This window comes from Pithys albifrons, chromosome 19, assembly GCF_047495875.1.
Source record: "Pithys albifrons albifrons isolate INPA30051 chromosome 19, PitAlb_v1, whole genome shotgun sequence".
Taxonomy (NCBI): domain Eukaryota; kingdom Metazoa; phylum Chordata; class Aves; order Passeriformes; family Thamnophilidae; genus Pithys; species Pithys albifrons.
In genome coordinates, this window is record NC_092476.1 from 9,035,393 (window position 1) to 9,060,525 (window position 25,133).

At 47.8% G+C, this 25,133-nt stretch overlaps 1 protein-coding gene across 1 annotated transcript; it reads left to right on the forward strand.

Annotated features, from left to right (window-relative positions):
- The first annotated feature begins 421 nt into the window (after positions 1-421).
- METRNL (meteorin like, glial cell differentiation regulator) lies at positions 422-24,920 on the forward strand. The gene is made up of 4 exons (XM_071573649.1): positions 422-729; positions 6,297-6,685; positions 23,262-23,321; positions 23,961-24,920. The coding sequence occupies exons 1-4, from the start codon at positions 614-616 to the stop codon at positions 24,275-24,277; spliced, it is 882 nt and encodes a 293-aa protein (XP_071429750.1). The 5' UTR covers positions 422-613; the 3' UTR covers positions 24,278-24,920.
- The last annotated feature ends 213 nt before the right edge of the window (positions 24,921-25,133 follow it).

Below are 25,133 nucleotides of genomic sequence, written 5' to 3' on the forward strand. Positions count from 1 at the left end.
TCGGGGGGACAACCACGACTGCACCGCCGGGGCTGGATGCGGATCAGTGGGGACACCCACGGCTGCACCCCAGGGACAGAGAGAGAGCGGGCTGGAGGGGCACCCACGTTCTCCCTCAGCGCAAAAGTCGCGTCTCAGTGACTCTCAGAGCCAAAGGACACCCTTTGGTCCCACCGGGCACCACCCCTTCCCCGCGCTCCCCGGGGAACCCAGGCAGGGCAGGAGCAGAGCGGGCTCTCGCCCCGGGCCAGGACACCTCCAAGGGGTCGAAGGGGCGAGCCCGGGACGAGCCGTGCCCGGGGGCGGCGGTTCCCGATCCGGCGCCGCGTTTTGCCGGCGCAGCAAGTGCCGGGGGAGGAGGAGGAGGAGGAGGAGCGGCGGGGGGAGCACGGGGAAGGAGGAGCCGCGCTCGGCCGGGCCGCTCCCGCCCCTCAGCTGGGAGCCCGCAGTCCGCCGTGCGAGCTGCAGAGCAGAGCAGAGCAGAGCGGAGCCGAGCCGGGATGCGGGAGCCGGGCATGGGGTAGCCGCGCTGCCCACCATGTAGGCGAGCCCCGGGCGCTGCGCCCATCGCTCCCCGCCGCCTGCACCGCGATCGCACCGGCCCGGGGGGACCATGCGGAGCTCCCCGGTGGCCGCCGCGCTCCTGCCGCTGCTGCTGGGGCTGCGGCTGCTGCTGGGTGGCGGCGCCGCCGCTCAGTACTCCAGCGACCTGTGCAACTGGAAGGGGAGGTGAGGCGGGACCCCAGCGGGGAGCGGGGGCTGCCGCGTCCATCGCCGCCCCGCCGGGACGGGGAGGTGGTGCCGGACACAAAAGGGACGCGCTCCCGCTGCTCTGCCCGGCCGGGGCTCGGGGCAGGCGGCACAAGGCGGAGAGCAGCGGGGCTGGGGGCGGCTCTGCTCGCTGCCCTCCCTTCCCCGCAGGCAGCCGGACCCTCTCGGCGGGTTGCGGCGCCGGGGCGGGCTGGAGGGGCCGGGGCGGGCTGGGCTCCCCTCGGCCCGGCGGGATGGAGGGGCTGCGAAGGGGAGGGCGGTGCCAAGCCTAGCGCGGAGAAGTTTCTCCCCGCGACATCCTCGCAGCGCCCGGCGGAGGAGGCGGCCGCGCCCGGGGCAGCGCCAGCCCCGGCCCCGCGCTGGGTGCACCTGCGGAGCTCTCCCTGTCCCCGGGGCTGCCGCTCCATCCCATCCCATCCCATCCCCTCCATCCCTTTTCCCTTCCCTCCCCTCCGCGCGCGTCCCGCACTTGGCGCTCAGCCCCCGCGCTCGTTCCCTGCTCCCGGGCGCTCGTCCCGCAGAGATGATGATGATGATGGTGATGATGATGAGCCCTGGGAGCAGGGGCTGACACGGCGGCCGCGCTTTTGATTTATTCTAATTGCACCGGTTGAGAAAGCTCTCCAGTTCTCGAGTGTTTATCTCCCAAATTATCTCTCCTTTAATTGCTTGTAATATGTTTAACGCGTGTGGTTGGGTCTGTGACCTTCTCCACTCTTCATAGGTTTAAAAAAGCGACTCTGCTCGACCAACAAGTGTTGCTGGATCAGACTTGGAGAGTGAAACGGTTTAATGTTCTTCTCAAATCTGACTTTCTTTAACATAAAAGTTTGTCCGGCCTCTATCGGTGGAGTATTTTGGAGCAGGGAGAATGTGAAGTGGGGAAACAGCTGGATTGACTTTCAGCATCGTAATTTCTTATCCTTTATTGTCTGAAACATGTAGATGCTTGGCATTTACTTTTTTTTCCTACTTCTCTTGGCAATTGATGCATAGTTAATAGCAGTAATGAATCCACTTGAATGTGAGTCTGTTTGATAGAGACCAAACCTTGTAGTTCTGTGGCAAAATCCTAATTGTGTAATTTTGCTTTACCAACTTCTCCTCACCCAAAAAACTCCCAACCAACCAAAAAAACACCAACCCAAACCCCTCTGAAGCTGCTTTCATCCCTGAGCATCCCAGCTGCATGTTCTTACCTGGCCCTTACCTATGGTACTGCAGCATAATTTTTAAAAGAATGGGACAAACCCCTGAAATCCTGTCCTGTTTGGCTCTTAGTTTTGTCTTGTTTTCTTGGAGCAAGCAATGACCACTCCTGTCACCTAATCAGGGCTGGATTAAGCAATGACTTGAGTACCAGCTAAGGGGGTGATGCTTGGAGGAGGGAGTGGGGAAGTGAAATCTCATTTCCTGTAACTGAGTTTGGGGTGAACTGGTGATGCGAGCTGGGATTTACTCACCTGTTGCTCTGGTCAGCCAAAGTGTTGACAGCTTTGTCATGATGCTGGTGGAAGTGCAGGGAAGGAAGAGCACAGTTCAGTCTGGATGGTTTCACTTGTGTGAGAGAGTTCCGGAGTCCAGGTGGACTGGAGTCTTGGGAGGGGATAAAATAACCCAGGCTGGCTTTGGCCTTAGTTGTAGCAAACAGGTGTTGTCAGAAATGCTGGCAGCCCTAAGGCTGTTAAGTATCATCTGCTTCTACTCCTACAAGAGCAGCAGTTAAGAAGGAAAGTGATTTGCTGTACCAGTAAATACAATTTAATTAAATATTTCACTGTGGATACTAATAGCTATATGGGCTAGAAAGGATTTTTTTTAATGTGGAATTTAATATTTTGAAGTCATGTGATGCTTTTCACCTTAACTGCTGGAAAAAGCTATGAATGCCAAAACAGCCTTTCTTCCCACAGTGAAGTCCTAGGTTGTCTGTGCTGGTGGATTTGAGGGTCATGTCATATCCTACAGTAAACCTGAAGGTCTTTTCTCACCTTTATGTACATGTCTGTAGTAAAAGAAACAAACTTAGAAACAGAGTATTCTGGATAGGGTGTTTTTCCCCATTAGCTTGTGAAGAAGTGATGAACTTTTACCCCTGAGTAGGATGAAGAGCTTCACCAGGATTCCTGTAGCTCTCCTTCAAGCTTCCAGGGAAATCTGATGCAATGCACAGCTTGACACCTGCAATTTAAGTACCCTCAGTAGGCCATAGCAGCATCTTAATAAATAGCTTGGCAGAGAGAGCTTCCAGGAAAGCTTTGTCCAGGAGAAAGCAGAAACTTCACTATGGTGTGTCTGGTTATGGCTTTTGCTGTAAGTTCAGGGTTTTGTGCTGCAATGACTCTCGATGCTTTGGGTGAAAGTGGTTCAGCGACAGGCTGAGAATATGCTGGTCTGGTGTGTTTGCCTGGAGGTTGTAGAGAGAGAATTCAGCTCTGATGTGGCTGCTTTGTGTCCACTGATCTTGCCCTTGGTACTGGTGGATGTTCTGAGGAATTCTTGATGCTCTCTATGTTGTCATCTTTAATTAAAACCTCCAAGTTAGGAGCAGAAGTTCCCTGCATTCACTGTGGGGTGCAGGGAGGATGTTGCTACTTCTGGGGCTCTTCAGCACATCTGTAATGAAATAAATAAATCAATAACTTTTTTCTTTAAATAACACCTGTTGCATGTTGCAGCATGACAGCTCTGCAGCAATACTGGAACAAGTCTTTAAGGACAAACATAAGGAGTGGCTGAAGCCAGAAAGGAAGAAGAGTGAGGAGACAGATCCAGTGATTCAGGGTGTCCTCATTGATTGGTATGAGGAACTAGTGCTTCTTGTAGAAGTCCCTGTAAACAGCACAGAGTTAAAGGGATGATGGATGGCTCCTCCATCACTGTAACCATGAAACAGCTGCCTTGTCTCCTTGCCATACAATAAAAAAACCCCAAAACCAGAACTCAAATGAGCATGAGGGGGAAAAAAGGCTCCTGGACCTCCCTTACTGTATGGACACGGTGTGTCTGATGCCTGGCCAGTGAGAACTAAACCTGGGGTCAAACCATCTCTGTGTGGTGCCATGTCATTTTGACTCAAAGCAAAGCGACAGGTTTTACTGGCTGATGGTGGTTCTGTTAAGTAATGTGAACAGGTATTTTGAAATCTGCTTAAGTTTTGAGTCATCCTTTATTATAAGGCTTAATGTGTACACGTACTTGTGCTTGATGTATCTGTCTAATGGCATCACTCTTGCCTGTGGGATATAATTGGATTTCAGAAGATAATTTCAGAGTCCACCCTGTTTTTCGTTTGAACAGCGTGAACGCTTGAACAAAATTAATGCTAAATTTATTTTTTTCCTCTGGCAGAAATTCACTGCCTCAGTGTTGTTGGGATCACTTGCAACAGCAGTTTCACTGTGTGAGTTCAGAGTTTTGCCCCTGGTATCTTCCTTCTGTTTAAGCACTCAGGCTGGGATGTGCCAGTGTAATCCCTGCAAACCCAAAACCTCTGCAGCTTGTTTAGTTGTCTGGGTGTGTGAGGGGAACTTTCTGCCCCTGTGCTGAGGGATAAGCTTTATACTGTTTAACTTTACTTATTCACAGCTTGCACATAAACAGACTTCTGTGTTTTCTGTTGAGTGGCATCATGGGTGTGCTGTGGTGAAAACTGACTTTGTGGACCAGATGTGGATTTACAGTCAACTTGAAATATCCCATTGCAAGTTAAGTTTCCTGAACGTGTTAAGTACTACCGAATTTGAGGGCAAGAGACTAAAGGTTAAAAACTTGTCCCCCTCTTTTCCTCGTCTGTGTTCTTGATGTGGCTTTCAAGATTATTCAAAAGCACATGTTTGAAGGCTCTGTTGTTATTAAATATGACTTTTTTCTTTCTGAGCTTCCTCGTGTAACCTCTATCAAGTGGGTCACACCAACAGTCACAATAATGAGTCACGTCAACAAGTAAATGCAAACCATATGTTTGGGGTTTTTTTTCCTTTTATACATTACTTCTAGTTTCTTTCTAAATGCTGACTTGAATTTAAACCCAGTTCAGCACCTGAATGTATCTTTAGGATGAGGAACTGTGTATTTGGAGGTTTCTGTTGAGGAACCAGAACTTGATGTCATCACTTGCACTATGCTAAAATATGTTTTTGTCACAGGTTTCCTGTGTAACCTCAGACGAGTCACTTAATCCTTTTTAATTATTTTTTTTCATCTGCCTGCAACTGGCAATGTTGGGAAGCTTCCCAAAGTCCTGCAAAGCAGACCCATGAGCTGTGATGAAGAGTCTGTTTTTGTGTAGTGCTCTACAGACATAGAATAAAAGTTGCTTATGTTTGGGAACTGGGTACACTGAGCGTAGGAGGCGAAACAAGCTTGGTGGTGAAGTGGTTTGCTCATACTCACTTAATAGGTGTGTGACAGGACGGGGACTGGGACCAAAGGATTTTTGCCCAGTGCCCCAAATACTGCAGCCAATAAACCAGGCTTCCCACAACCTGTTCTTCTGACTGGAGTGCCTGCAGTGTCGTGTTAGTGCTTTGAGTCACGTCGGCTGAAGAACTGGTGGGGTTGGTCCAGCACCAGTGACAGGCAGGCTGTTCAGAGCTGCCCTCAGCTCAGGCTGTGGGCAAGGAGCCATGGGCATTATTAGGCATCCTGCTTAGCCAGGGTGGTTTGTTCTCCTTCCATGAGCAGCTGGCCCTGGGACCCCCATGTTGCTGTCATATCCCATCTCTGTGATCTCTCTTGGGGTGGCCCCATGTTCCAGCACTAGTAAATGGCCATATGTTCTCTTTTTTGCTGAACACCCATAGCTGTGAGACTGCTTGGAGCCCAGCAGAGCTGGACAGTACAAGCTTAAACCTCACGCTGGGAAGTAATGTGGGGACAAGTACCTGCCAAAGAAAGCAGCACAGTTCAGTGCTCCCCCAGCTGTGACTGTGTCTTCTCTCCCTACCTCCCAGTTTGGAGACTGGGGCTGCCCAGCTGGGCCGAGGGTATCAGTAACACACAGATCATTGCTTGCTGCAGTTCACAGGGTGAGCTTGGCATCCCTCCCAGTTTCAGATCCATTGGGAATATAGGTTTGGAAGGGGAACAAAGCACTTGGAGAAAGGTGGAGTCTGAACTGCGAAGCTGGAGAACGTGCTGGTTGGAGCCACCGGGAAGGAGTTGGGGTGGACGTGCTTTATTGGAGTGCGCCGAGTCATCTGCCACAGCTCAGCTGATGGGCAGTAACTGAGGCTGTAGTAATTTAATTGCTTTTGATCATGTGCTTATATCCTATTTAAGTCTGAAGCCTGTTACTAATGGTTCAACTTTTTCCTTTGGGAGATGATTGAAAATTGTCCCATAATAATGAAGCTGAAGTGTTGCAAGAGACCTGCATTGGTGAGCTGGATGAGCCCACACTCAGTGCTGTCCTGGGCTTCCTGCATTTGTTGATGTGGGACTTTGAAGGTTTCAGGTTATGACAGTCATGCTGCTGGCTCTGTAATTTCTCTAACTTTCTCTTTCTTTCTTTCTTCCCCCAGTGGCTTAACTCACGAGTCTCACAAGAAGGATGTTGAACAGGTCTACCTCCGCTGTTCCGAAGGGTCCATAGAGTGGATGTATCCCACGGGAGCACTCATAGTCAACCTGCGACCCAATATTTCACCTGCCTCTTACAAACACTTGACTGTTTGCATAAAACCCTTCAAGGACTCTGCAGGAGCAAATATTTATTTGGAAAAAACTGGAGAACTGAAACTCTTGGTGCGGGACGGAGAGCGCAGCCCCAGCAGAGTGTATTGCTTTGGCTACGACCAGGGGGGCCTGTTTGTGGAGGCCACCCCTCAGCAGGACATTAGCAGGAAGATCACAGGCTTCCAGTACGAGCTGATGAGCAGGGGGATCGCAGCTGACTTGCACACAGCTTCTGGTGAGTTGGGGCACTGGGCAGCCTTCCTTCCACTGGCTATTGGATGTGTAACAGATGGCAGAGCGAGCGAGTGGGAAAGCCATTGGGGCTGAGTTTTGTGTGCTTTTAAAGACGTGTTTTATAAACAGGCTATTGCAGAAGAATTGATTTTTTCATATTTTAACGTTTTGTTTTGTTGTTTTTTGGGACCTGGTAGTGTAGGCTGAACTCCAAGAATTTGTTAGGGCTGCAGTGTGAAGGATTCTCCCTTGCAGGCATGGGGTGAATCACAAGAGCTGGCTTTACTCTACGGGGCTTCCCAGCCTTGCTCTAACACTTTTCTAACTACTTTTTAACTCAGTTTTTAAGACCCCGCTGCATGTTTTGAATAATAAACATTTAAACAAGGAGGAACTCCTTTTCCGTGGTGGTTTTTCCCCCCCCCTTTGCAACTAGTGCTACTTGCTGACCTAATTATTGCTCTTTCTTTTTATTTTTTTAAACAAGGAAAACGGTGTGTTCCTTCCTCAGCTCTGCTTATTGCACTCCCCTGAGCATTACTGTGCCATGGCACTTCAACACCATGACAATTCTTTACAAGGCCAGTGTTGTCTTCTCTCTCAAGCATTATGAAAAGCAAGTTTTGTAGGGAGGAGTTTTACTTCAAGGAAGAGTTTTTGGGAAGGGCAGTGGACAAATTGAAAGAGCTTACAAGCCTGTAGAGTCTGATACTAAACAGCATTTGGGAACAATGGCTCTAGGCGTGACCTAATTGTGCTGATCAATTAGCCAGTTTGAGAAATAAAAATGGCATTTGTGGAGGACAGAGGGAGAAGGGGGAATTCCCTTTAGATTGTTGGTATCTGCTTCATGCATCTCATCCATTCAGGATTGCCTCTAGCTTTCATTCCCAAAACCAAGGAGGGGTCATTTCCAGCATAGCCTGAGGAATAGCAGATCTAGAGTGGTTTGTCTCACATGACATGGCACTGAGTGCGGTGATCTGGTAAATGGACTGGAGCTGGACCAAGGGTTGTACTCGATGATCTCGGAGGTCTTTTCCAACCCAATCGATTCTATGATTCTATGACTACGAAGGTTTCAAGGTTTAGGTGTTTTAAGTGGGGAACCAGATTTGTGGCAACCATGTTTCTCTTTTGAAATGTGGGCTGAATTCACTCAGGAGAGTGAAGGGGAAGGGGAGAGGAGTCCCCATGGCACACTTGGGGTGCCAGCCCAGGGCAGAGCCCGCTGTGAGCTGAGGCTGTGCAGCCCCAGCCTGGGTGGGCTGGGCTCCTTCTGGGCTGCTGATGCTTTGCCTGTTTGATAGGCAATGGTGTGGCTGATGAAGCTGCAGCTGCATCTCCCAGGCGTTGCATCCTTCATCCTTCGGTGGGATCAGTGGCTGCACAACTGGTCCTGTCCTGCCCCCTCCCCAGCAGGACTCTGGCTGTGTCTCTGTGTGTGTTTGTGCTGCCCGAGTTTAGTTGTCCTGCCCGCTGTGATGGGGCTTTTTTCTGAGCTGGGCTGGGCTGGGCTGGGCTCAGTCCGATGGAGGCAGGGCCGGTGCAATAACCCCGGGAACTGATAGGTGGCGGCTTTGCCATTGAAACAAAAAACCGATCAACACAAACCAAATTTTAAGTCATTTGTGGTGTTCACAACTGGCAGCTCATTCTGGAGGGTTCTGCTCTGCCTCTGCAGCCTGCAAAAGTGGGGTGGCTCTGCAGAGCTGCTTTCCCAGTAAGATCATCTGTGCAAAAATGAATATGCTCTGCAGAATGTCAGCTATGTCATAAAATTCCACTGCAGGAGACATTAAAAACATTGTTTAATCAGTTATTTGGAGAATGTTCCCAGATTCAGTGCGTCTTTCTTTGACAGGCTGTGAGAGGATGGAGACACAGGCAGGCAGTGAGAAGTCACTTAAATTTACCAAGAAAAGTCATATTTTTTACAGCAAAAAATGTAATTGCTTTTGCATATAGTAAATGCTGCTTGTCACTGCTGGGTTTACTCTGCACACAGGGTTCCTCCTGGGCTTTGACATCAAGAGGATTTGCTGCTGACACCCTTTACCATCACAAGCCAGCACAAACTGCTGTGTTTTCAGAACTGATTGCTCTTCTTTCCACATAAAATCTTGGAGGTTTTTAAAGTAGATGGGAGTGTCTTTCAGAGACTTTCAGAAGTCTGACTGAAGACTGAATCCAATTACAGCCCCCCTCTTTGATAGGCACATTAAATCACTGTTTTGGTGACTGCTGTATTTTCGGGTGTAACAGACACTGGTTGAATTTCAGTGCTGTCTTATGAAACAATGTGGTGGGGAATCTGCTCCATGCTCTGAGTGTCTTGTTTGGCCCAAAGAAACTTTTTAATAGTTCATCAGCAGAGCCTTCAGGGCAAACTAGAGATCTCTATTGTATTTTAAATTATTTCCCTTGCCTTTTTTTGGATCCCCAGACTCTGGGGAGGGGCTGTGGGAGGGTGAAAACACGATGAAAATGCCATACATGACTCTTTCCACTACTCACTTAGATGAGCACTTTTATTCTCCTATAAATATCTATATGTCTGGGAGAACTGCCAAATTGCTGCCTTGTGAGGCTTCCACAGAGCAATATATTTGAGCTTCTTTGCCGTTTGTGGACCTGTTTTCTTCTGGAGCTGCTTCTAGTTTGTCTGTGAAAAACCTCACAAGAAATGCCCTTTACAGAGCTCTTCATTTGGAGGGGAAGTTTACAATCAATTCACTGAAATCACTGGAGATTTATCAGAGGGGAGACTCAAGCCAGAAGCAAATGCTGAGCCTAAAGGGGCTGAAAACTGGTTTAAGTTTCTGCATTTCTGTCCAACCTTCCCTCTGTGCCTTGGTCACAGCCGTAGCTTAGGGTGTTTTTTGGCTGCTGTACTCTGATAAAACCAGGCTGCTCGTGTCTCAGTTGCAGTTTGAGAGTTCAGCAGAGCTGGCAGGAGGTGTGAAGAGGTGAAAAGTGAGATGAGATGCTCTTGTGAGTGGGGGCTGAGATGTGCAGGGCAGACTGCAGAGGACTGAAAAGCACCAAAGCTGCAGAATTTTCTTCTGACTGCAGAGTGGGACTGGCATAAAAGCCCCAGGTGTGGGGCTCAGTAATCCAGCCCTTCCCTTGTGCAATAACTACTCGCTAACAACTTCTCCCCACTTTCCCTAATGCTGTGTTTGTTTCCTGGTGATAATTGTTGTACTCTGCCCTTGCCTTTACTCTCTCTTCCTAACCCGGCATCCCAGCTCTGATTAAAGGGTGTAAGTCATCTGCTTAATACTTTAATGACCTGTTGTGTCCTCAGAGTCCTGACATTGCAGGGTGCATCAACAAATCAACAATGCTTGGCAGGGTGCCTGTGGTTTAATTAGAAAACCTCAAGTTTTATTAGTTTACAGCCATTCTTTCCCACTTAATCAGAGTCTAGCAAATAATTCAGTAGAAAACACATGCAGGTTCTGAATTGGCCTTTCCCTTTTCTTGAGAAGGTTGAATGACTCAGGGCAGTCTTACAATTTTCCAGGTTTTGGTGGCTTAACCCTTTTCTTGGCTCTGATTCTGCCTTATTACATTCTCTTAAGATTCCCTCACTGTGGGAAGTATTTGTAGTGTACTGAGAGGTTTAAATTCGGATTGCTGGTGTCTGAAATGAGAATTTTTTTACAATCATAAGTGCATTTCTAGGAGGTTGTAGTTTCTTAAACTGGGAAGAGGAGTGGAGGCAAACAGTACTTGTCACCATTTAATGGGAGTAGTCCCTAGGAAGGGTCCTCTTGACAATTCAGTTATCTTGGTGGGTGTGTTCTCCCTGATACCCAAAATGATGGGTGACTGGAAGTGCTTTTAGTTTAATGGTAGGGTTTGTGTTGCACCCCTTTATCACTCCCATCCACACTGATGGTCCGTTGGCTTCAGCTCTCACCAGGCTCTGAAGGTGTTTGCCGAACTGAAGAGCTGGGGCACAGTGACCAGTGAGAGAATCACTGGCCCGAGGCCAGTTGAGAATCAGAAGAACGTGTTTGAATTGTTGAATTCTGTTGGTTCTAATATTTTCTGCTTGTGCTGCAAAAAAAAACCACTCTGAGTGTCTGCTATTACTGCCTGTGCTGGCAAGTAGGTGAAGGTTTTGGCAAAAGTGTTGTTTGACCACACAGTTCCTGGAAGTTTCCTGAAGGTGATGGCCCACAGGAGCTTCTCAGCTGGAGTGGAGCCTGTACCTGCTCCAGACTGGCCTTGCACCACAACAAGCTGCTTGGGTTAAACTCCTGTGCAATTGGGAAGGTCTCTTGAGAGTCATTTGCTTTTTCAGTCCTTCAGCTTCTACTCCACTAGTCTGAAAAAGAATCTCTAGGTTTGACCAGAGGTTGTGGAGAGGAAGGTGAATCCTCTTCCCCTGTCCCATCAAAAGACCTTTATTTTGTTATCTTTTTGACAATGTTGCATCTGGCTTTGGATACAGCTTGGAGTAAACTGTGGAGTTTGCTTTTCCCACTGCACACTCTTGGAGACGCCTGTAATTCAGTTGTTAGAGCTCCAGAGGTAAATTGAAAGCTCTTTTATTATCCACCCCCTTTTGTGTAGTAAGGAAGTCAAACTTTAACAAAAATGTCCCTTTATCTTGATGGCATCTACTGACTTAATGCAGCTTCTAGTAACTGTTTTATGTTTTCTTTATTCATGCTGGGTACCTGGCTGAGAATATTAATAGATAGGAGGTACAGCACTCAGGGGGGCATCTGAAAAACAAGGCAAAACTGGATAAATCCAGTTAAGGAATTAACAGTATTCAGCAATTTCCTGGATACTGTTAATTCACTGGCCTGAGAAAACAGGTTGGAAATTCAGAAAGCTCATAAGTATTTGGACTATGCCAGTGTTTCTGCTAACAATTGGCTTTTTGAAGCACCTCTCTTAACTTCTGATCTTTATTGCAGTGTGGGTTTGGCAGAGGTGGGGCACCAACCTGCCCTGTCTCTGCAGATATCCTCCCAGAGAGAGCTCTGTTGTCATCCCAGCCCAGAGGATCCTATCTCAGGCTTCCCTCTGGTTGCTTCCTAATATTTTTATTTTTTTTCCCTTTCTTGGAGGCTGAATATGCTGCTCAGCTTTGTAACCTGAAGCAGCAGGTGGTAGAATCACAGAATGGTTTGGATGGTAAGGGACCTTCAGAGTCCGTGTAGTCCAAACCCCTGCAAGGAGCAGGGACATCTTCCACTAGACCAGGTTGGCTGGAGCCCCATCCGAGCTGGCTTTGAATGTTTCCAGGGTTAAGGAATCCACCACCACTCTGGGCAGCCTGTGCCAGTGTCTCACCACCCTCACACTGGTGTGATTTTCACTTCTTGTCAGAGTGGAAACGTTCTGGTGTTGGTGGGCAGGAGGCTGTGGCTGCCGTGCCCACTCTTGGCGAGGGAACCGCGCTGAGGAAACCACAGTCGGTGCCCACTGTGCTCATCGCCACTGTGGGCAGGAGAGGTGATGGAAAGGGGCACTTGGAGCACTGAAACTGGAAGTCCCCATGACCTTTATGCTTAGCACAGGCTCTGCTTGAGTCATTGTGCCCATCTGAGATGTTGGCATCACACTGTGTGGCAGGGTGGGAGCGCCCCTGGGTGCTGCGGGGTTGGCAGGGGGGTCTATTCCAAACCCCATCAGATCAGAAAAATTGCTTACTTTGTGTTTTCTTCCCCATTGTTTTCCATTGTGTTATACTTCTCAGGGTTGAACTGTGCCAGGGGGATTGGAACTGGGTGGCTTTAAGGTCCCAGCCATCCTGTGGGGCTGTGATTTGCCCAGAACAGGTTGGCACCACACTCCTCCCATTGGGGTTTGCTGGTGAAATGCAAAATGAGCAGCAGAGCAAAGTGGAGGCCTCTGTTCTAGAGGCCTGAGCTCACCTTGCTGGGTGGCAGCTCAGGGAGCCTCACTGGTACACCTAAAGGTTTGCTGATTTATTTGTCTTTTCTCTCTCTAAAAGGTCAGCAGCAAGTTTTAAGAGAAAACACCAGAAAACAGCTTTTAATGCAGTTGTTCAAAATACACACCAATTATTGGCCTTACAAGGGACCCTTCTGACACTCCTAGTTCAGGGCACCTTATTTTCAAATGGTTTTTTGTGTGCTCACCCTCCTTGCAGGAGGCCTTGCCACAGGAACTCCGTGTTTCTTATGGTAAATGATGATACAAAACCTGATACAAAGTAACTAAAAAATATAAAAAAAAACATTCCCTAACTTTATGTGCAGCTGGAAAAGCACATTTAAAGCTCATTTTTGAGGGCGTATCACTGAACTGGGTGTCATGGGTAAGCATCTAACTGGATCAGGCTGGCTGCTGTGTAACACTGCCTGGAGTGGGATTAATTTTGAGAAGCTGGAAACCCTCTCCAATTATTCATGTGCCTGAAGTGGTCAGGCTTGCAGTGAATGATTGACTGGGTGGGAGAGTTGGAGAGCAAAGTTTTAAAGTTTCTTGCTGTGTCAAATGGTTTCAAAGTGCAGTTCTGATGCTCGGGGAAGGCACGTGCTCTTACATCATCTTCAATCCAACAAGGGCGATGTCTTGGGGACCTGAGCCTCAGTAAGGTGAAAAATGTTGGACTGAGAAGTCTTCAAACAAACAAAAAAAACACCCCAGCAAAATGGGAGGGATGCCCTAATTTAATCTCTCTGCCCCCAAGACAGTGGCTTTGCCAGCATCTCCTCTGACCCTACTTGTCCTTTGATGTCGCCAGCCCAGGAGCTGGTTTTGCAGTGGGCAGAGGAGGTGACAATGGGGCTGCAGTGATAAATACACAGCTGCAGGGGACAGGGGCAAGAAAATAGCTTATTTTTGCTAGACTGGCCACGAATGCCGTTGGCTTATTTCTCAACTCAGTGGGCAGTCAGAAGCAATAAGCAGTCAGGTGTATTGTCCGTGCAGCTGGGGCTGTGCCTGCTCTGACCCCTCTGCACCCCGAGGATGGGCCACAAACAGGGCTGCCGTCCAGCCCAGTTGCTTGGCAGTCTTTAATAATGCTCTGTGCTTGCTCTGCAAAACTGTTTAGTTTGCTAATTCCTGAGGCTGTAGCTAAAGAAGGGATGGGAGGGCGGGGGAGCTGCATTCCTCTTCCCACTTACTGAAACAGGGGCCAAACCTTTCCTGTGTTGGGGTCTTGGTTTGCAGGACAGAAAATCTTTCACCTTAGTCTGAGCTAGAAGACAGAAAATATTCACTGTAATTGCACAGATACTTGGAAGATAGTCTGGACCTAAAGCTGTGATGGGAGTTTAATGCTGGGTATTAAAAAGCTGCTGCTGTGTGATCCACAGCTGGATCAGTTAACCTGCTGCTGGTACATATCTGGGAGGATTTTTTGGCATGGGTTTTATGGGCATCTCCTGACTGGGATTTGAGCATTGACTCCTGCAATGGGTATAAACTCTGGGGTTCTCTATTGAAGCCCTGGGAGACTTGTAGTGGTCCTTAGTGCTGGGATATGCACATGGAGCCTGGCCTGGCCTCCCATGGCATCAACATCCACCCAGGTCATCCTGTGTGTACAGGATGCACCTCTGCCCCAGCAGAGCTGCCAGTGGCTTTACACCAACCTCATCTACCTGCAAGTGAGTGGAAGAAATCCAGGAGAAAAAAAAAAGATCTGATGTAGAAAAGTGAATGCTCTTAATATGACCAAGAACTGTGTGCTGTTAAGTACAAAAAGGTGAATATCTTAAAGCTTTTCCTGTTACAAATGGAAAACCTTAAGTAACTTTTTTTAGGTTAACTGAACACTGTTACAGCATCCAGGTCTTCCCTGTGTGAGGTGTAGCCCTTTCCCAGGTCTCCTCCAGAATAGGCTGATCAAATAAATATGGTTTTATAATACAAACTGGCCTTGTTCCTTCAGAGCTCTCTCACAAAACAAAAAGAATTTGATTCTGGAAACAGGAAGGAGCAGGAGCTGTGTGGATCTGAGTCCACATATACTATTTTTTAAAATTATTTTTTTAAAGACTCACTTAATCTTTGATCAGTCATTACTCCACTCTCAGGGTTTAACTTTAACCAGCAACTTGTTACTTTATTCTATTCCCCTGCTCCACAGAAGTCATTAATGGACCAGACCAAAGGGGAGGGAGGGCAGGCTTTGTGTTCCTGGCAGGATTGCAGCCTGGTAGTAGGTGCTGGCTCCAGCCTCTCCTGAACCCCTGGCAGGGGCAGAGGGAAGTGCTTGGCTGCACCATTTCCCCAGGGCATGGGAGTAAAACACACCTCACATTTTCATTTTCTGCCTCACCAGCACTGCTGGAGATCTCAGCCGAGTGCTGTGTTGGCAACTGGAGGCAAAGCCAAACAGGACATCAAAAATGTTCTGTATGACTTTATGTTTTCCTAGATCTGACTCGGGCGTGCTTTTACAAGGCTTCAGAATGACGTTTCCTTTAGAAGGAAGAAGAAATATTTTCAGAGTGCATTTTGGGAGGGGATGAGCCAAGGCATAAATCTTTGTGGGTTGTGAGTCAGTAGGATATTTGCTTTGGTGCTGTGCTGTGGGGAGGTGGATGGGCAGCTCGAGGGTGTGATGCTGCAGCTGCCTGTGCTGGCAGGTTCCTTGGGGGGTGACAGGGAGGGAGGTCCTGCCCCAGCCCCTCTGCTGCAGCTCAGAGGGGATTGGAGGAGCCCCTCAACCATCTGGAGGCATCTCTGACTTCCAGCAATTTGTCTGCCCTCACTGAGGGCATTCCTAATCCCCTTTGGGCAGCACTGGTAGGTTTGAGGAAGGAGAGAGGTATTTTCTGTGAGATAAACAAATAGAGCTGCTTTTTTATGGCTTTATAGTGGTGTTTGGTGGATGTACAGCAGGAGGAATTCCCAACAGTTGCCTTGCTGCCAGCTTTTCCCTTTAATTGCAGTTAGGGAGGGAGAGAGGGGAAGCAAAGGATTGGCACAAGTGCACACGTGCTTCTTGCACAGGAACGTGGGCTGGGGACCTTGCAGAGACACTTCTCCTTTGCTGGGCTCTGCTGCTGCAGTGCAGAGAGAGGAGTTTTCCTGGGCATCTGATCTGCTGAGTGGGGCCTTTTGGACACAACACGTTGCAGACTTGACTGTAACAGGGTTTTCACAGAGCTGTGATGCAATGGGTGAGTGTAGGAGCTGGGGTGGAAGTGGGCACTGATGTAGTCACTGTTCCCTGGCTGCCCACACCAGGCCTGGGGTTTGCCACAGAGAAGGTGGGACAGAAAGAAGAGTCTTGAAGCCATGGCACTTATCTTTTCTCCTGGGTTGATGCTACTCATGCATGGATCTGGAGGTAGAGTTTAATAGTGGCTAATGCTGCTTGAATCAAAACTGCTCTGTGGGGTTTTCCTTCCTTTTTTACTTAGTTTGAAATTTTAAACAAATGGCTGTTTGTGTTTCTAGCTGACCTTTCAGCTCATTTGTTAGAATGGGTGCTGCATCTTGGAACAGCAAAAAGGCATCAACTCTGCAATCCCAAAAGATCCTTACGTGCTCTGTAGCTGCTGAGCCAAGTTTCAGTTTGAAAGCCTTTGCAAAGGGAGCTTGCCTAGTACCAAATCTCTTCCTCACATTGTTTACATAAATAGTCAGTCTTTGGTGCTTAAGGACTTTAATACCCTCTTGGAAGACATTTCTGTGAAAAGATAAATTTCTGCTTTATGGCCTCTTGTCTTAACATTTCTCAGAACAAGAAGGTCATCACATGTCTAAGGGTGAGGTTTACAATATGCTTTTTTTATTCTTTCTTTGCAGGAAGGAAGTGGTATTAACTCAATTGTCTTGGCAGAGTCTGTGCCACAGCCTACGAAAGTCTGCATTTCATTAAACTCGGCTGCAGGTTTAAATTGTTCTTGGCCAATGTCTGTATTTTCCAAGTTACTTCTGGAAACTTGCACACATGTGCAAGTTGAACTGAGTGTTAGAAATGAGCTAAGGGAGGGAGCAGGAGTTGACACTTCCTTTTCTGAAGAGGTGAAATCACCAATGCCCCTTCTGCAATGGAGAGGTCAGGGCAGGATGTCCATTGCAGCATCAGGATCTTGGGCCAGCAGCTGAACCCCCATCTTGTACCAAATCTTGGCTGTGTTGTGGCTTAGAAGAAGGGACTCTTTGAGTTTTGTGTCCTTGTTCTGAGCTGCCTCTTCTGCTCAGGACAGGGCTCAGACTGACTTTCTAGTGAATATGTGGAAGACCATTTCTGCCCTCAGAGGACCACTAAGCTCTCTCAGTATGTAATTTATAGCAACAGGTTTCTATTCACAATCTCTTGTTGCAGCCTTCCAGTACTTAAAGAGGGCTTATAAAAATAAGAAGAGCAAATTTTTATGTGGTCAGATAGGGCAAGGGGATATGGTTTTAAGCTAAAAGAGGGGAGATTTAGATTAGATGTTAGGAAGAAATTCTTTACTCAGAGGGTAGTGAGGTACTAGCACAGGTTGTCCAGCGAAGCTGTGGCTGCCCCATCCCTGGAAGTGTCCATGGCCAGGTTGGATGGGGCTTGGAGCAACCTGGACTAGTGCAAGGTGTCCCTGTCATGGCAGGGGGGGTGGAAGAAGATGGTTTTTAAAGTCCCTTCCACCCCAAGCTGATTCTGTGGTCCCATGTCCGAAGCTTATTGATCCAGAGGACTGGGAGCAGCACAAGTCCCAACTCTCCTGTTTCCTTCCCAACTTGGTGTTTTCCTACTGACACACTGGAAAAAGTGCAGTGCTTGCAAAAAGCCCTGTAATCCTACCCCATCCAGAGACAGGAAAACCTTGTAAAACAAAGGAGTGATGAGAGAGCTCCTCTGTGTGTTGTGACGGGGTGTCAGGAACTCCCAGCCCAGCTGTGGAGATGCTCTGTGTCATCTGGCCAAGTTTTCCCTCGCTGTGGCTGCAGGTATTGTGTGAAATGCAGGTGTGCTGGATGCAGCTCTGCTGCCTCAGCTCCCAGCCAGCACCTGCAGTTTGAACATGAGATGCACTGACAGTGCAGATGCACTGATGTAGTTTAGGTGGTGTTTCGGTGTGGGGGTTGTGAAGGTTTTGAGGTTGAGTGTTGTCTTGGTTTGCTCAGGAAGAGCTTTCTGAGGGGGTGAGGAAAGTTGAGGTGTACTAGAAAGGACAAGACTAGTCACAGCCTGGTAAACCAGAGTGGTTGCCAGATTCTTGCCCACCTCCACTGCAAAGCAGCAGATCACGAGCTGTGAGAGGTTTGTTTCTTGGAAGAAATATTACATCTCCAGAGAGGAAGCCCAGGCATACTTGGAAAGAAATAATTACAAGGATTTAAAATTAGTTAAAGCAGGATCAGGGCAAGATTTATTTTTTTCTTGCTCATATGATGTTTGCCCTTAAACTCTTGTCTCTCAGTAAAATCACTGGCCCAGCAATCAGCTGAGACATAGTCATTTCTGCTTAGGACTCAGAGAAATGACAGAGAAATGCACCATCACTGGAGAAACCACATGGCTATTTTTGTAACCTGCTCTCGGAAGTCTGTACCAGGAGTTTCCAGGAAGGAGACTCATCCTATGATGCCCTTTCCAGCACGGTTGCTGCCAGCAAGGGCTGCCAATTACAGAGCTGCCAGCAAGATTTTGAGAAGTGTGGGTGGGTTCCTTTGTTCCATATGAACTACTGCTGATGTCAGACTGAGCTTTCATGCAGGACATCTATCTGTGACCCCACACCAGGACAACTGGAGGTGCTGCAGTACAGGCTGGCTTGGCTTAAATCAACCTGTGCTGTGACAAGACCTATCTGAATGTCTTGAGGAGAAAAGACTACTTGTTTTAACCAAAAGATCCAAACCTAGAACTAACAGAAAATAATGCCCCAACCCTGCCTGGGCCTCCTCTGTGGCTTTTGATACTTAAAAGGTCTGATTGCTCTTCAAAGGGTTATTCAGAAGTAGCAGCAGTGTGGGTGATGTGTGTGTGCCACGGGCAACTGGAAGCTCAGATAAAGAGCTCTGTGTTTCCCTGCCCCATCCACACCTCCACCACACCGCAGGCGCACACCCTCTGCTGCACAAAACCAAAGGGCATTCCTCGGTGCAGTGGTTTTCTGCAATTGCTTTGTGTTAAACATTTTCACTTCTGCTTCAAGGGTGTCTCTCTTCCTGCGCACGCTGCCGGCGCGGGCGTGGATGTTCAGCACAGCCTGCCCAGGGACACAGCTTGGAGAAGGGCTTTGGGGCTCACCAGGTGGGGGTTTGGGATGGCGTGTAGAGACCTGCAGCCTGGCCCATCTGCTGTTCTTGAGTGCTGTGAGGTTGTGGAGAAAATTCAGGACAGGCAGAGATGATTTGCTCGTGGGCTGGATGCTGGTTTTGGGGTAAGGGAAGGTCAGTGAGACCCATGGGTGGCTGTTGAAACACCAAATGTTTCAAAAGAGGGTCAGCCCCTTCATGTGGTTTCTGTGACGCCTGCAGCCAGAGCCAGCACGTCTCGGTTGGATGTGTCCTGCAGGGAGCTCTCATCCCAAACCATGACGATGGCCCTTCCATAAGCCCCACCTCCTCCTTTCCAAGGAAAGAAGAGTTGTGTGGAAGTGACACAAACCAAAGGAGGAAGAACTGCAGGAACAGTGTGTGTGAGCTGAGAGGGGACAGCAACATCCACCCACTGTGCTCGAGGCAGAGGAGACTTGTGCTACACTCCAGCACTAAAGGTGCTCTCAAATCCATGCCCAGTACCGCAGGAAATCCTTTCTAGACAACCCAACTCTGGTGCTGACTGAGCTGGGACCCACCTGGGGCTCATGGCAGGTCCCTCTCTCTTCCCAGGTGTTTCTGCCTCCCTGTGGAGAGGTCCAGGAGAGGACCAGCAATGTGTTTGACAAAGCTGTTGGCCAACAAGTGCGGTCTATTGTTAGCACCGCCACGTCCTCCTCAGTAACATCAGGTTCAGAGGGCAAATCGCTCAAAGCAGCTGGGACATGACTGCTGCCCTGTGAGGAATGATGTAATTACATCTCCCTCTGCGGGGAGGTGAATAGAGAGGCCTTTGGAGGCTCAGGACTGGGGGGTGGAGGGAGAGGGCTGCCTCAGGTTACTTCAGGTCAGGATACTGTCAAAATCCATCAAAGGCATTCCCAGCAGAGTCGGCAGCCGACGTGCACAATGCAGGCTTTATGCCACCGGCAGTGGGGTTGAGTTATAGGCATCTGGGTTTTAGAGGGCTTCAATAAAATGTTGCTGTTCTCTTTCTTTTTTCCACCCTTCCCCTGCTGCTGTATGAATTAAGGCTCTTTGGCTTATCGAGTTAAAAGGAATTAGGGCAGCTGACGTTGATATTGTTGTTCTTGCAAGTTCTTAGACTTGCTTTGGATGCAGGAACGTGGGCAGCCCTCAAGACACCCGCGGGGAGTTGGGATCCAGCAAACACTGCCTCTGGTTTAGTAACCAGGCCTGCTTCCCCAGAAAGGTCCAGTGAGATCAGCTCAGTTGGTTAAACCTTGACTGTAATAATGCCAAGGTCATGGGTTCAATCCCCTGTGTGGGCCATTGGCTTGAGAGTTGGACTCGATGATCCTTGTGGGTCCTTCCAACTCAGGATAGTCTGTCTGTGAAATTGAGCATCTTCACCTGCTGTGCACCGGGCAAGTGCTTCTCCTGCTTTTCTTTTTCTGGTTGTAAGGGTGCTTCCTGTTCTAGCCTGAGGTGTGAGTGTTGTTTTGACCTGCGGATGGAGGAGAGCACCTGCTGCCCCATCCAGAGGGAATGAGCTGAAACTGCTGCTCAAGTCCCCAACTTGTGCCGTAAACACACAGACTCCTTCCTGGCTGGGATTCAAAAGAAAGTGTAGGCATTGCCACCTCCTAAGGATTTTGTTTCTTTTATGAGCCTGGGTGGGAATGAGGCTTTGGTTGTAGCCAGTGGATGTTATTTACTTTTTAATGGTCCATTTACCTCGGCAGTAATCCTTCTCTACTCGCCTTCCACCTGTGCTTGCATACCTTGTTTTGGCCACTTGTGAGATCTATTTGATACTCTGTGAATGCAGATGTGGGAGTTGTTCCACAGAAGAGGATTTCTGGTCTTCATCTGTCTGGTGTTGCAGTGATGGGTGGTGGAAAATGGGTGTTGAAGCAGCTCAGATGCCACCACACTGCTGTGAGTCAGCTGGATCTGAAGCAGCCTCTAAGAAACGATCTAGTGTGAGCAATGCTGAGCACTTTTCATTTCCTTTTGCATTTCAAAGGCTGCAGGATTTTGCCTAAGGTCCACAAGTACAATTATTTGATTCCGTGTATACATGGAGATTTGTTCATTTGATTTATTACAGTGTCAGTCTATTTTAATGGAAGGAACCACTTTTAAAGTGTTTGGTTTTTCATCTTTAATGGTGTTGCTTGTGTGGCACCCCTTTGGAGAAGTGCCTTAGTCATCTTGGTGTTTTCAATTTTCCGATGGGGTTGGACGAACTACAGAGCTGTCTGGTCTAAACCAAGGCTGTTTTCACTTAGACTTAAAAAGGCTGAGATGCTTTTTTATTATTAGGTCTTCACAGAGCAAAATATCTGAAATCCAACTGGATTTTGAAGATGTCTGTCAGCTGTGCTTTGTTTTGGAGCTTATGTCCATGTGGAAATGGTGTAGGATGCACACAGGTTTGCATATTCCCTCCATTTGATTAGGTCCTGATTGGACAGAGGGAGGGTGGGGAAGAGGGACATTTCCCCTGGATGGATTTGATAAGTGCCATCAATGAAACGACTCCACAGTAGGGTGTTTTGTGACTAATGCACTAAGGCTTGCCCAGAGAAGTGGTGGATCACCATTCCTGGAAGTGTTCAAAATAGGTGTGGATGTGGCACTCGTGGACAGGGGTTGGTGGTGAGCACAGTGGGGCTGGGTTGGACTCAATGATCTTAGAGATCTTTACCAACCTTCATGATTCTGGGCTTCTAAAACAATTTTCTCTGGCAGGTGAAAGTTGGGTGTTTGGTCTTGCCACTGATTAACATCTCTTGAGTCTAAAAGTTAAAATATCTTGAGCCTGAATTTACTCCAGTTATGTCCAGGCTTCAGCTGGTTCTGCAGTTCTCATTGTATTAAACATTTCCCAAACTTTTCCAAAAGTGAGAGTAGAAAAAGTGCATGGGGAAAGAAAGGCTGACTTGTTTATAAAGGCCCTGAAGGCATTCAGACTAAACAGAAATGCCAGTTGATCCAGGTGATATTTTGCTTGTTCCATGTCATTTCTTTTGGAGCTTTTTAACCTCTTTGAATTATTCCTTCAAATATCCCTGCCCAGCAATGTGCATTTTACATTCCCTTTAATCCTATTAAACAGCGTGTTACACTGTGTATTAATCATCTGACTGGAGCAAACATGGTGGATTTGGTTCAATAATCCTTCTTTCTGGATCACTGCCTTTCTGGGACCTTGGAAAAAATAACAGATTTGCCATGTCTTGCATCAGAGAGTGGCTTGTGCTGTCTGCCAGCACAGCAGAGCATGGGAGGCACCGACTGCACGTTGTGTAGACAAGTTTAAATCTTAGAGCAGTGGATAAACTTCCCCAGGAAGCAGATGGGGGTGAGAGGAAGGCTGTGACAATTTGGGAATCTGGTGACTGTTTTCAGATGCTGAGGTTCAAACCCTGGTTTTTTTAGGGGTAGGGAGAAGTGGGGAAGCTTCAGCTTGGGGTTTGATGGTGGAATGTTTGCTGGGATCAGCTGCAGCCCCAGGGCTTGTCTCCAGCAGGAGCTCTGCTTTGCTGTGCCTGTGCTGATCCAGGGTTTCCATTTGTCTGACTGCCCTGTTGAGATGACACCAAGTGACAGACAAAGGCTCTGATCCTTGTGCCACAGAGGACAGACTCCCTGAGCATGGCCAGGGAGGCAGAGCCTGATACAGCAAATTCCTCAACTCAGCAGGGTATTATAGAAACATCTGTATTGCGACTACAGCACCTTCTCCTCAGCAATATCTGGCTGAGTACAAAGAGGAGCCACATTCTTGCATTGATTAGATTAGAGCAGATATCCAAATGTTTCCAGCAGTACAGGAAATTTTCTTTGTGCTGCTTGAGCTCCAACAGATACCGGCTTGAGTTTCCTCTTTGCCTCAACGCCCTCCAACACATGCATTGGGGTTTTTTCCTCTCCTCTCTGCCTCCTCCTCTTTGTATCTCCTGGATCTTTGATGTGGTGATGACTAAATGGCTGTGAAATAGCCCAACAACACTTGATAGAAACTGGAAGAGAGAAGCTTTGCTATCAGAATATAAAGACACATCATCTTAAAGCCTCTGAGAGTGTTGAATTTACAGCAGAGCACCCTGCAAATGCACCCAGGATTCAAATACATTTTGCAGAAGCACAGGGAATGTGGAGGGAATTTACTGCACAATATATCCCAGCAGGAATGTTAGAGATCCATATTCCTGCCTAGGTACAAAAATCTCATGAGGGCTCTAGGGTTAGCCTCAATTTCTTGTAGTGGTATTGATGCCTGACAGGTCTTTAAACTGCTTGTGTCTGTGTTTTGTGTGTGGGATATTTTTGGTTCATTTCAATGGTTTATTTATTTACTGTTGTCTAGTCCTGTGCTAATCCTGCCCCTTCCTCCCCAGCTCCCTGCCGACCATGCAGTGACACAGAGGTTCTCTTGGCTGTCTGCACTAGTGATTTTGGTGAGTTTTGCCTCCCCCTAAAGCTGATGTGACATCCATAAACACCAGTGGACACCTCCTTACACCTGGCAACCTCCACTGGCAGTAAATGTGGGCTAAGGGTGTGCATGGAAGAGGGAGGAGGGCATGGTTTGAAGGACCTCAGAACATCTGCCCAGCTGGCACTTCCCCAGGGTGGACTGAGGGATGCAGCAACCACAGTAGAAGTTCAAGGACTTGGGTGCATCTGGGAGAGGCCTTTCCTTGCTGCTCTGCAGTGTTGGTTGACTGCTGACAAAAGACCAAAAGTTTCAATAATTGTCTGTACTTCCCATTTTCTAAAGGGGAAATTAGTATGAGCTGGTATCTGTGATGGCTGAAGAACAGAAAATACGTTGCCAGGGAGCCTTTAGCTTGTATCTTCTGGTTGGAACTCTTTTTCATGATAAATGCTTCTTTTCTGTTGTAATTATTTTTCTGTTTATATTTAATATATGGTTGCCCTTTGCTGGACATGCTACAAATATAAAGAATAACAAATGCAAATATATACTGGAGGTTACTGGACAATCTTAGTGAAGACAATTCCCTGGTTGCACAGGGCTGAGGTTGGATGAGGGTGTGCCAGATTTAATCCTTGAAACCTTTCTCTGTTTCCAGTGATCAGAGGCTCCATTCAGAACGTAACGAACGAGGCAGAAGAGCAAGAATCCATCATCCATGTGGGTGTCACCAAACTCTACAGGCAGAAGAGCAAAGTCTTTCAGCTGACAGGGGAGAGTGGGAACTGGCGAGGACAAATAAAGACCTTGCTGGAGTGTGGGGTGAAGCCAGGAGATGGAGATTTCCTCTTCACAGGACGAATGCACTTTGGGGAGGCCAGGCTAGGCTGTGCCCCTCGGTTCAGAGACTTCCAAAGGATGTACAGAGAGGCAAAAGACAAAGGGCTCAACCCATGTGAGATCGGCCCGGATTGAAACCCCCTGTTTGGCTGACGGTCGCTTTTAGCATTTGGCCAGGAATGTTTCCTGGCCACAGTGAGAACTCTGAACAGAACTGGGAACTGAGAGGCTGGACAGCTGTGGAGGGCAGGTGAGACCCTGCAGGACACCCACAGCCTGCTCATGGCTAATGGAAGCAACAGAGGTACGAGCTCAGAAGGTCTGCCAAGCAAGCAAGGCTGGATTTTTAACCAATCTTGATCTTATGAATTAAGTTATTATATTTTTTTAGTGACTTCCTTAGGAAAACAAACAAAGAAAACTCCCACGTCTTAATAAAAAAAACCCAAATGAAAGCCAAGATGCCTTTGTATCTTTTTAATACTAATTCTTAAAAATGTCTTAAGCTGATGTAGCAGTTGGTATGGCGTATTCTGTATAAATGGCCAAGAATGTGATAGAGCACGGTGAAACATCTTAACATTGATGCTTTGTAAAAAGCTTGGTGTACAATTCAAAGTTGTTTCTTATGACAGAAATTTATGGAGCCAAACTCTTTATGTGTGTGTGTTTGTTCTTTTTATTTTTATTTGAAAGGATGTACAATCACCGCCTGCAATTTTTTGTCCAGGCTGGCAAATTCTTTCCATTCCAGAGAAATAAAGGTCCCTGGATTTGACACATGCTGTTTAAAATCTTTCTTTTTCCCTCCTCCCTCAGGCTGATCTTGGCCAGCCCAGATGTGCTCAGAGATCAGTTCTGGGCTGCTCTCTTGTTTTGTGGCTTCTCTGAGCAGAACCAGGGTAGTTGTGAGGCATAAGAAACCACAGTGTTTTTCAAAGGGGAAGCAGGAGCTATTTTTGGAGATTTTTAGACATGTGTCCAGGCAAGG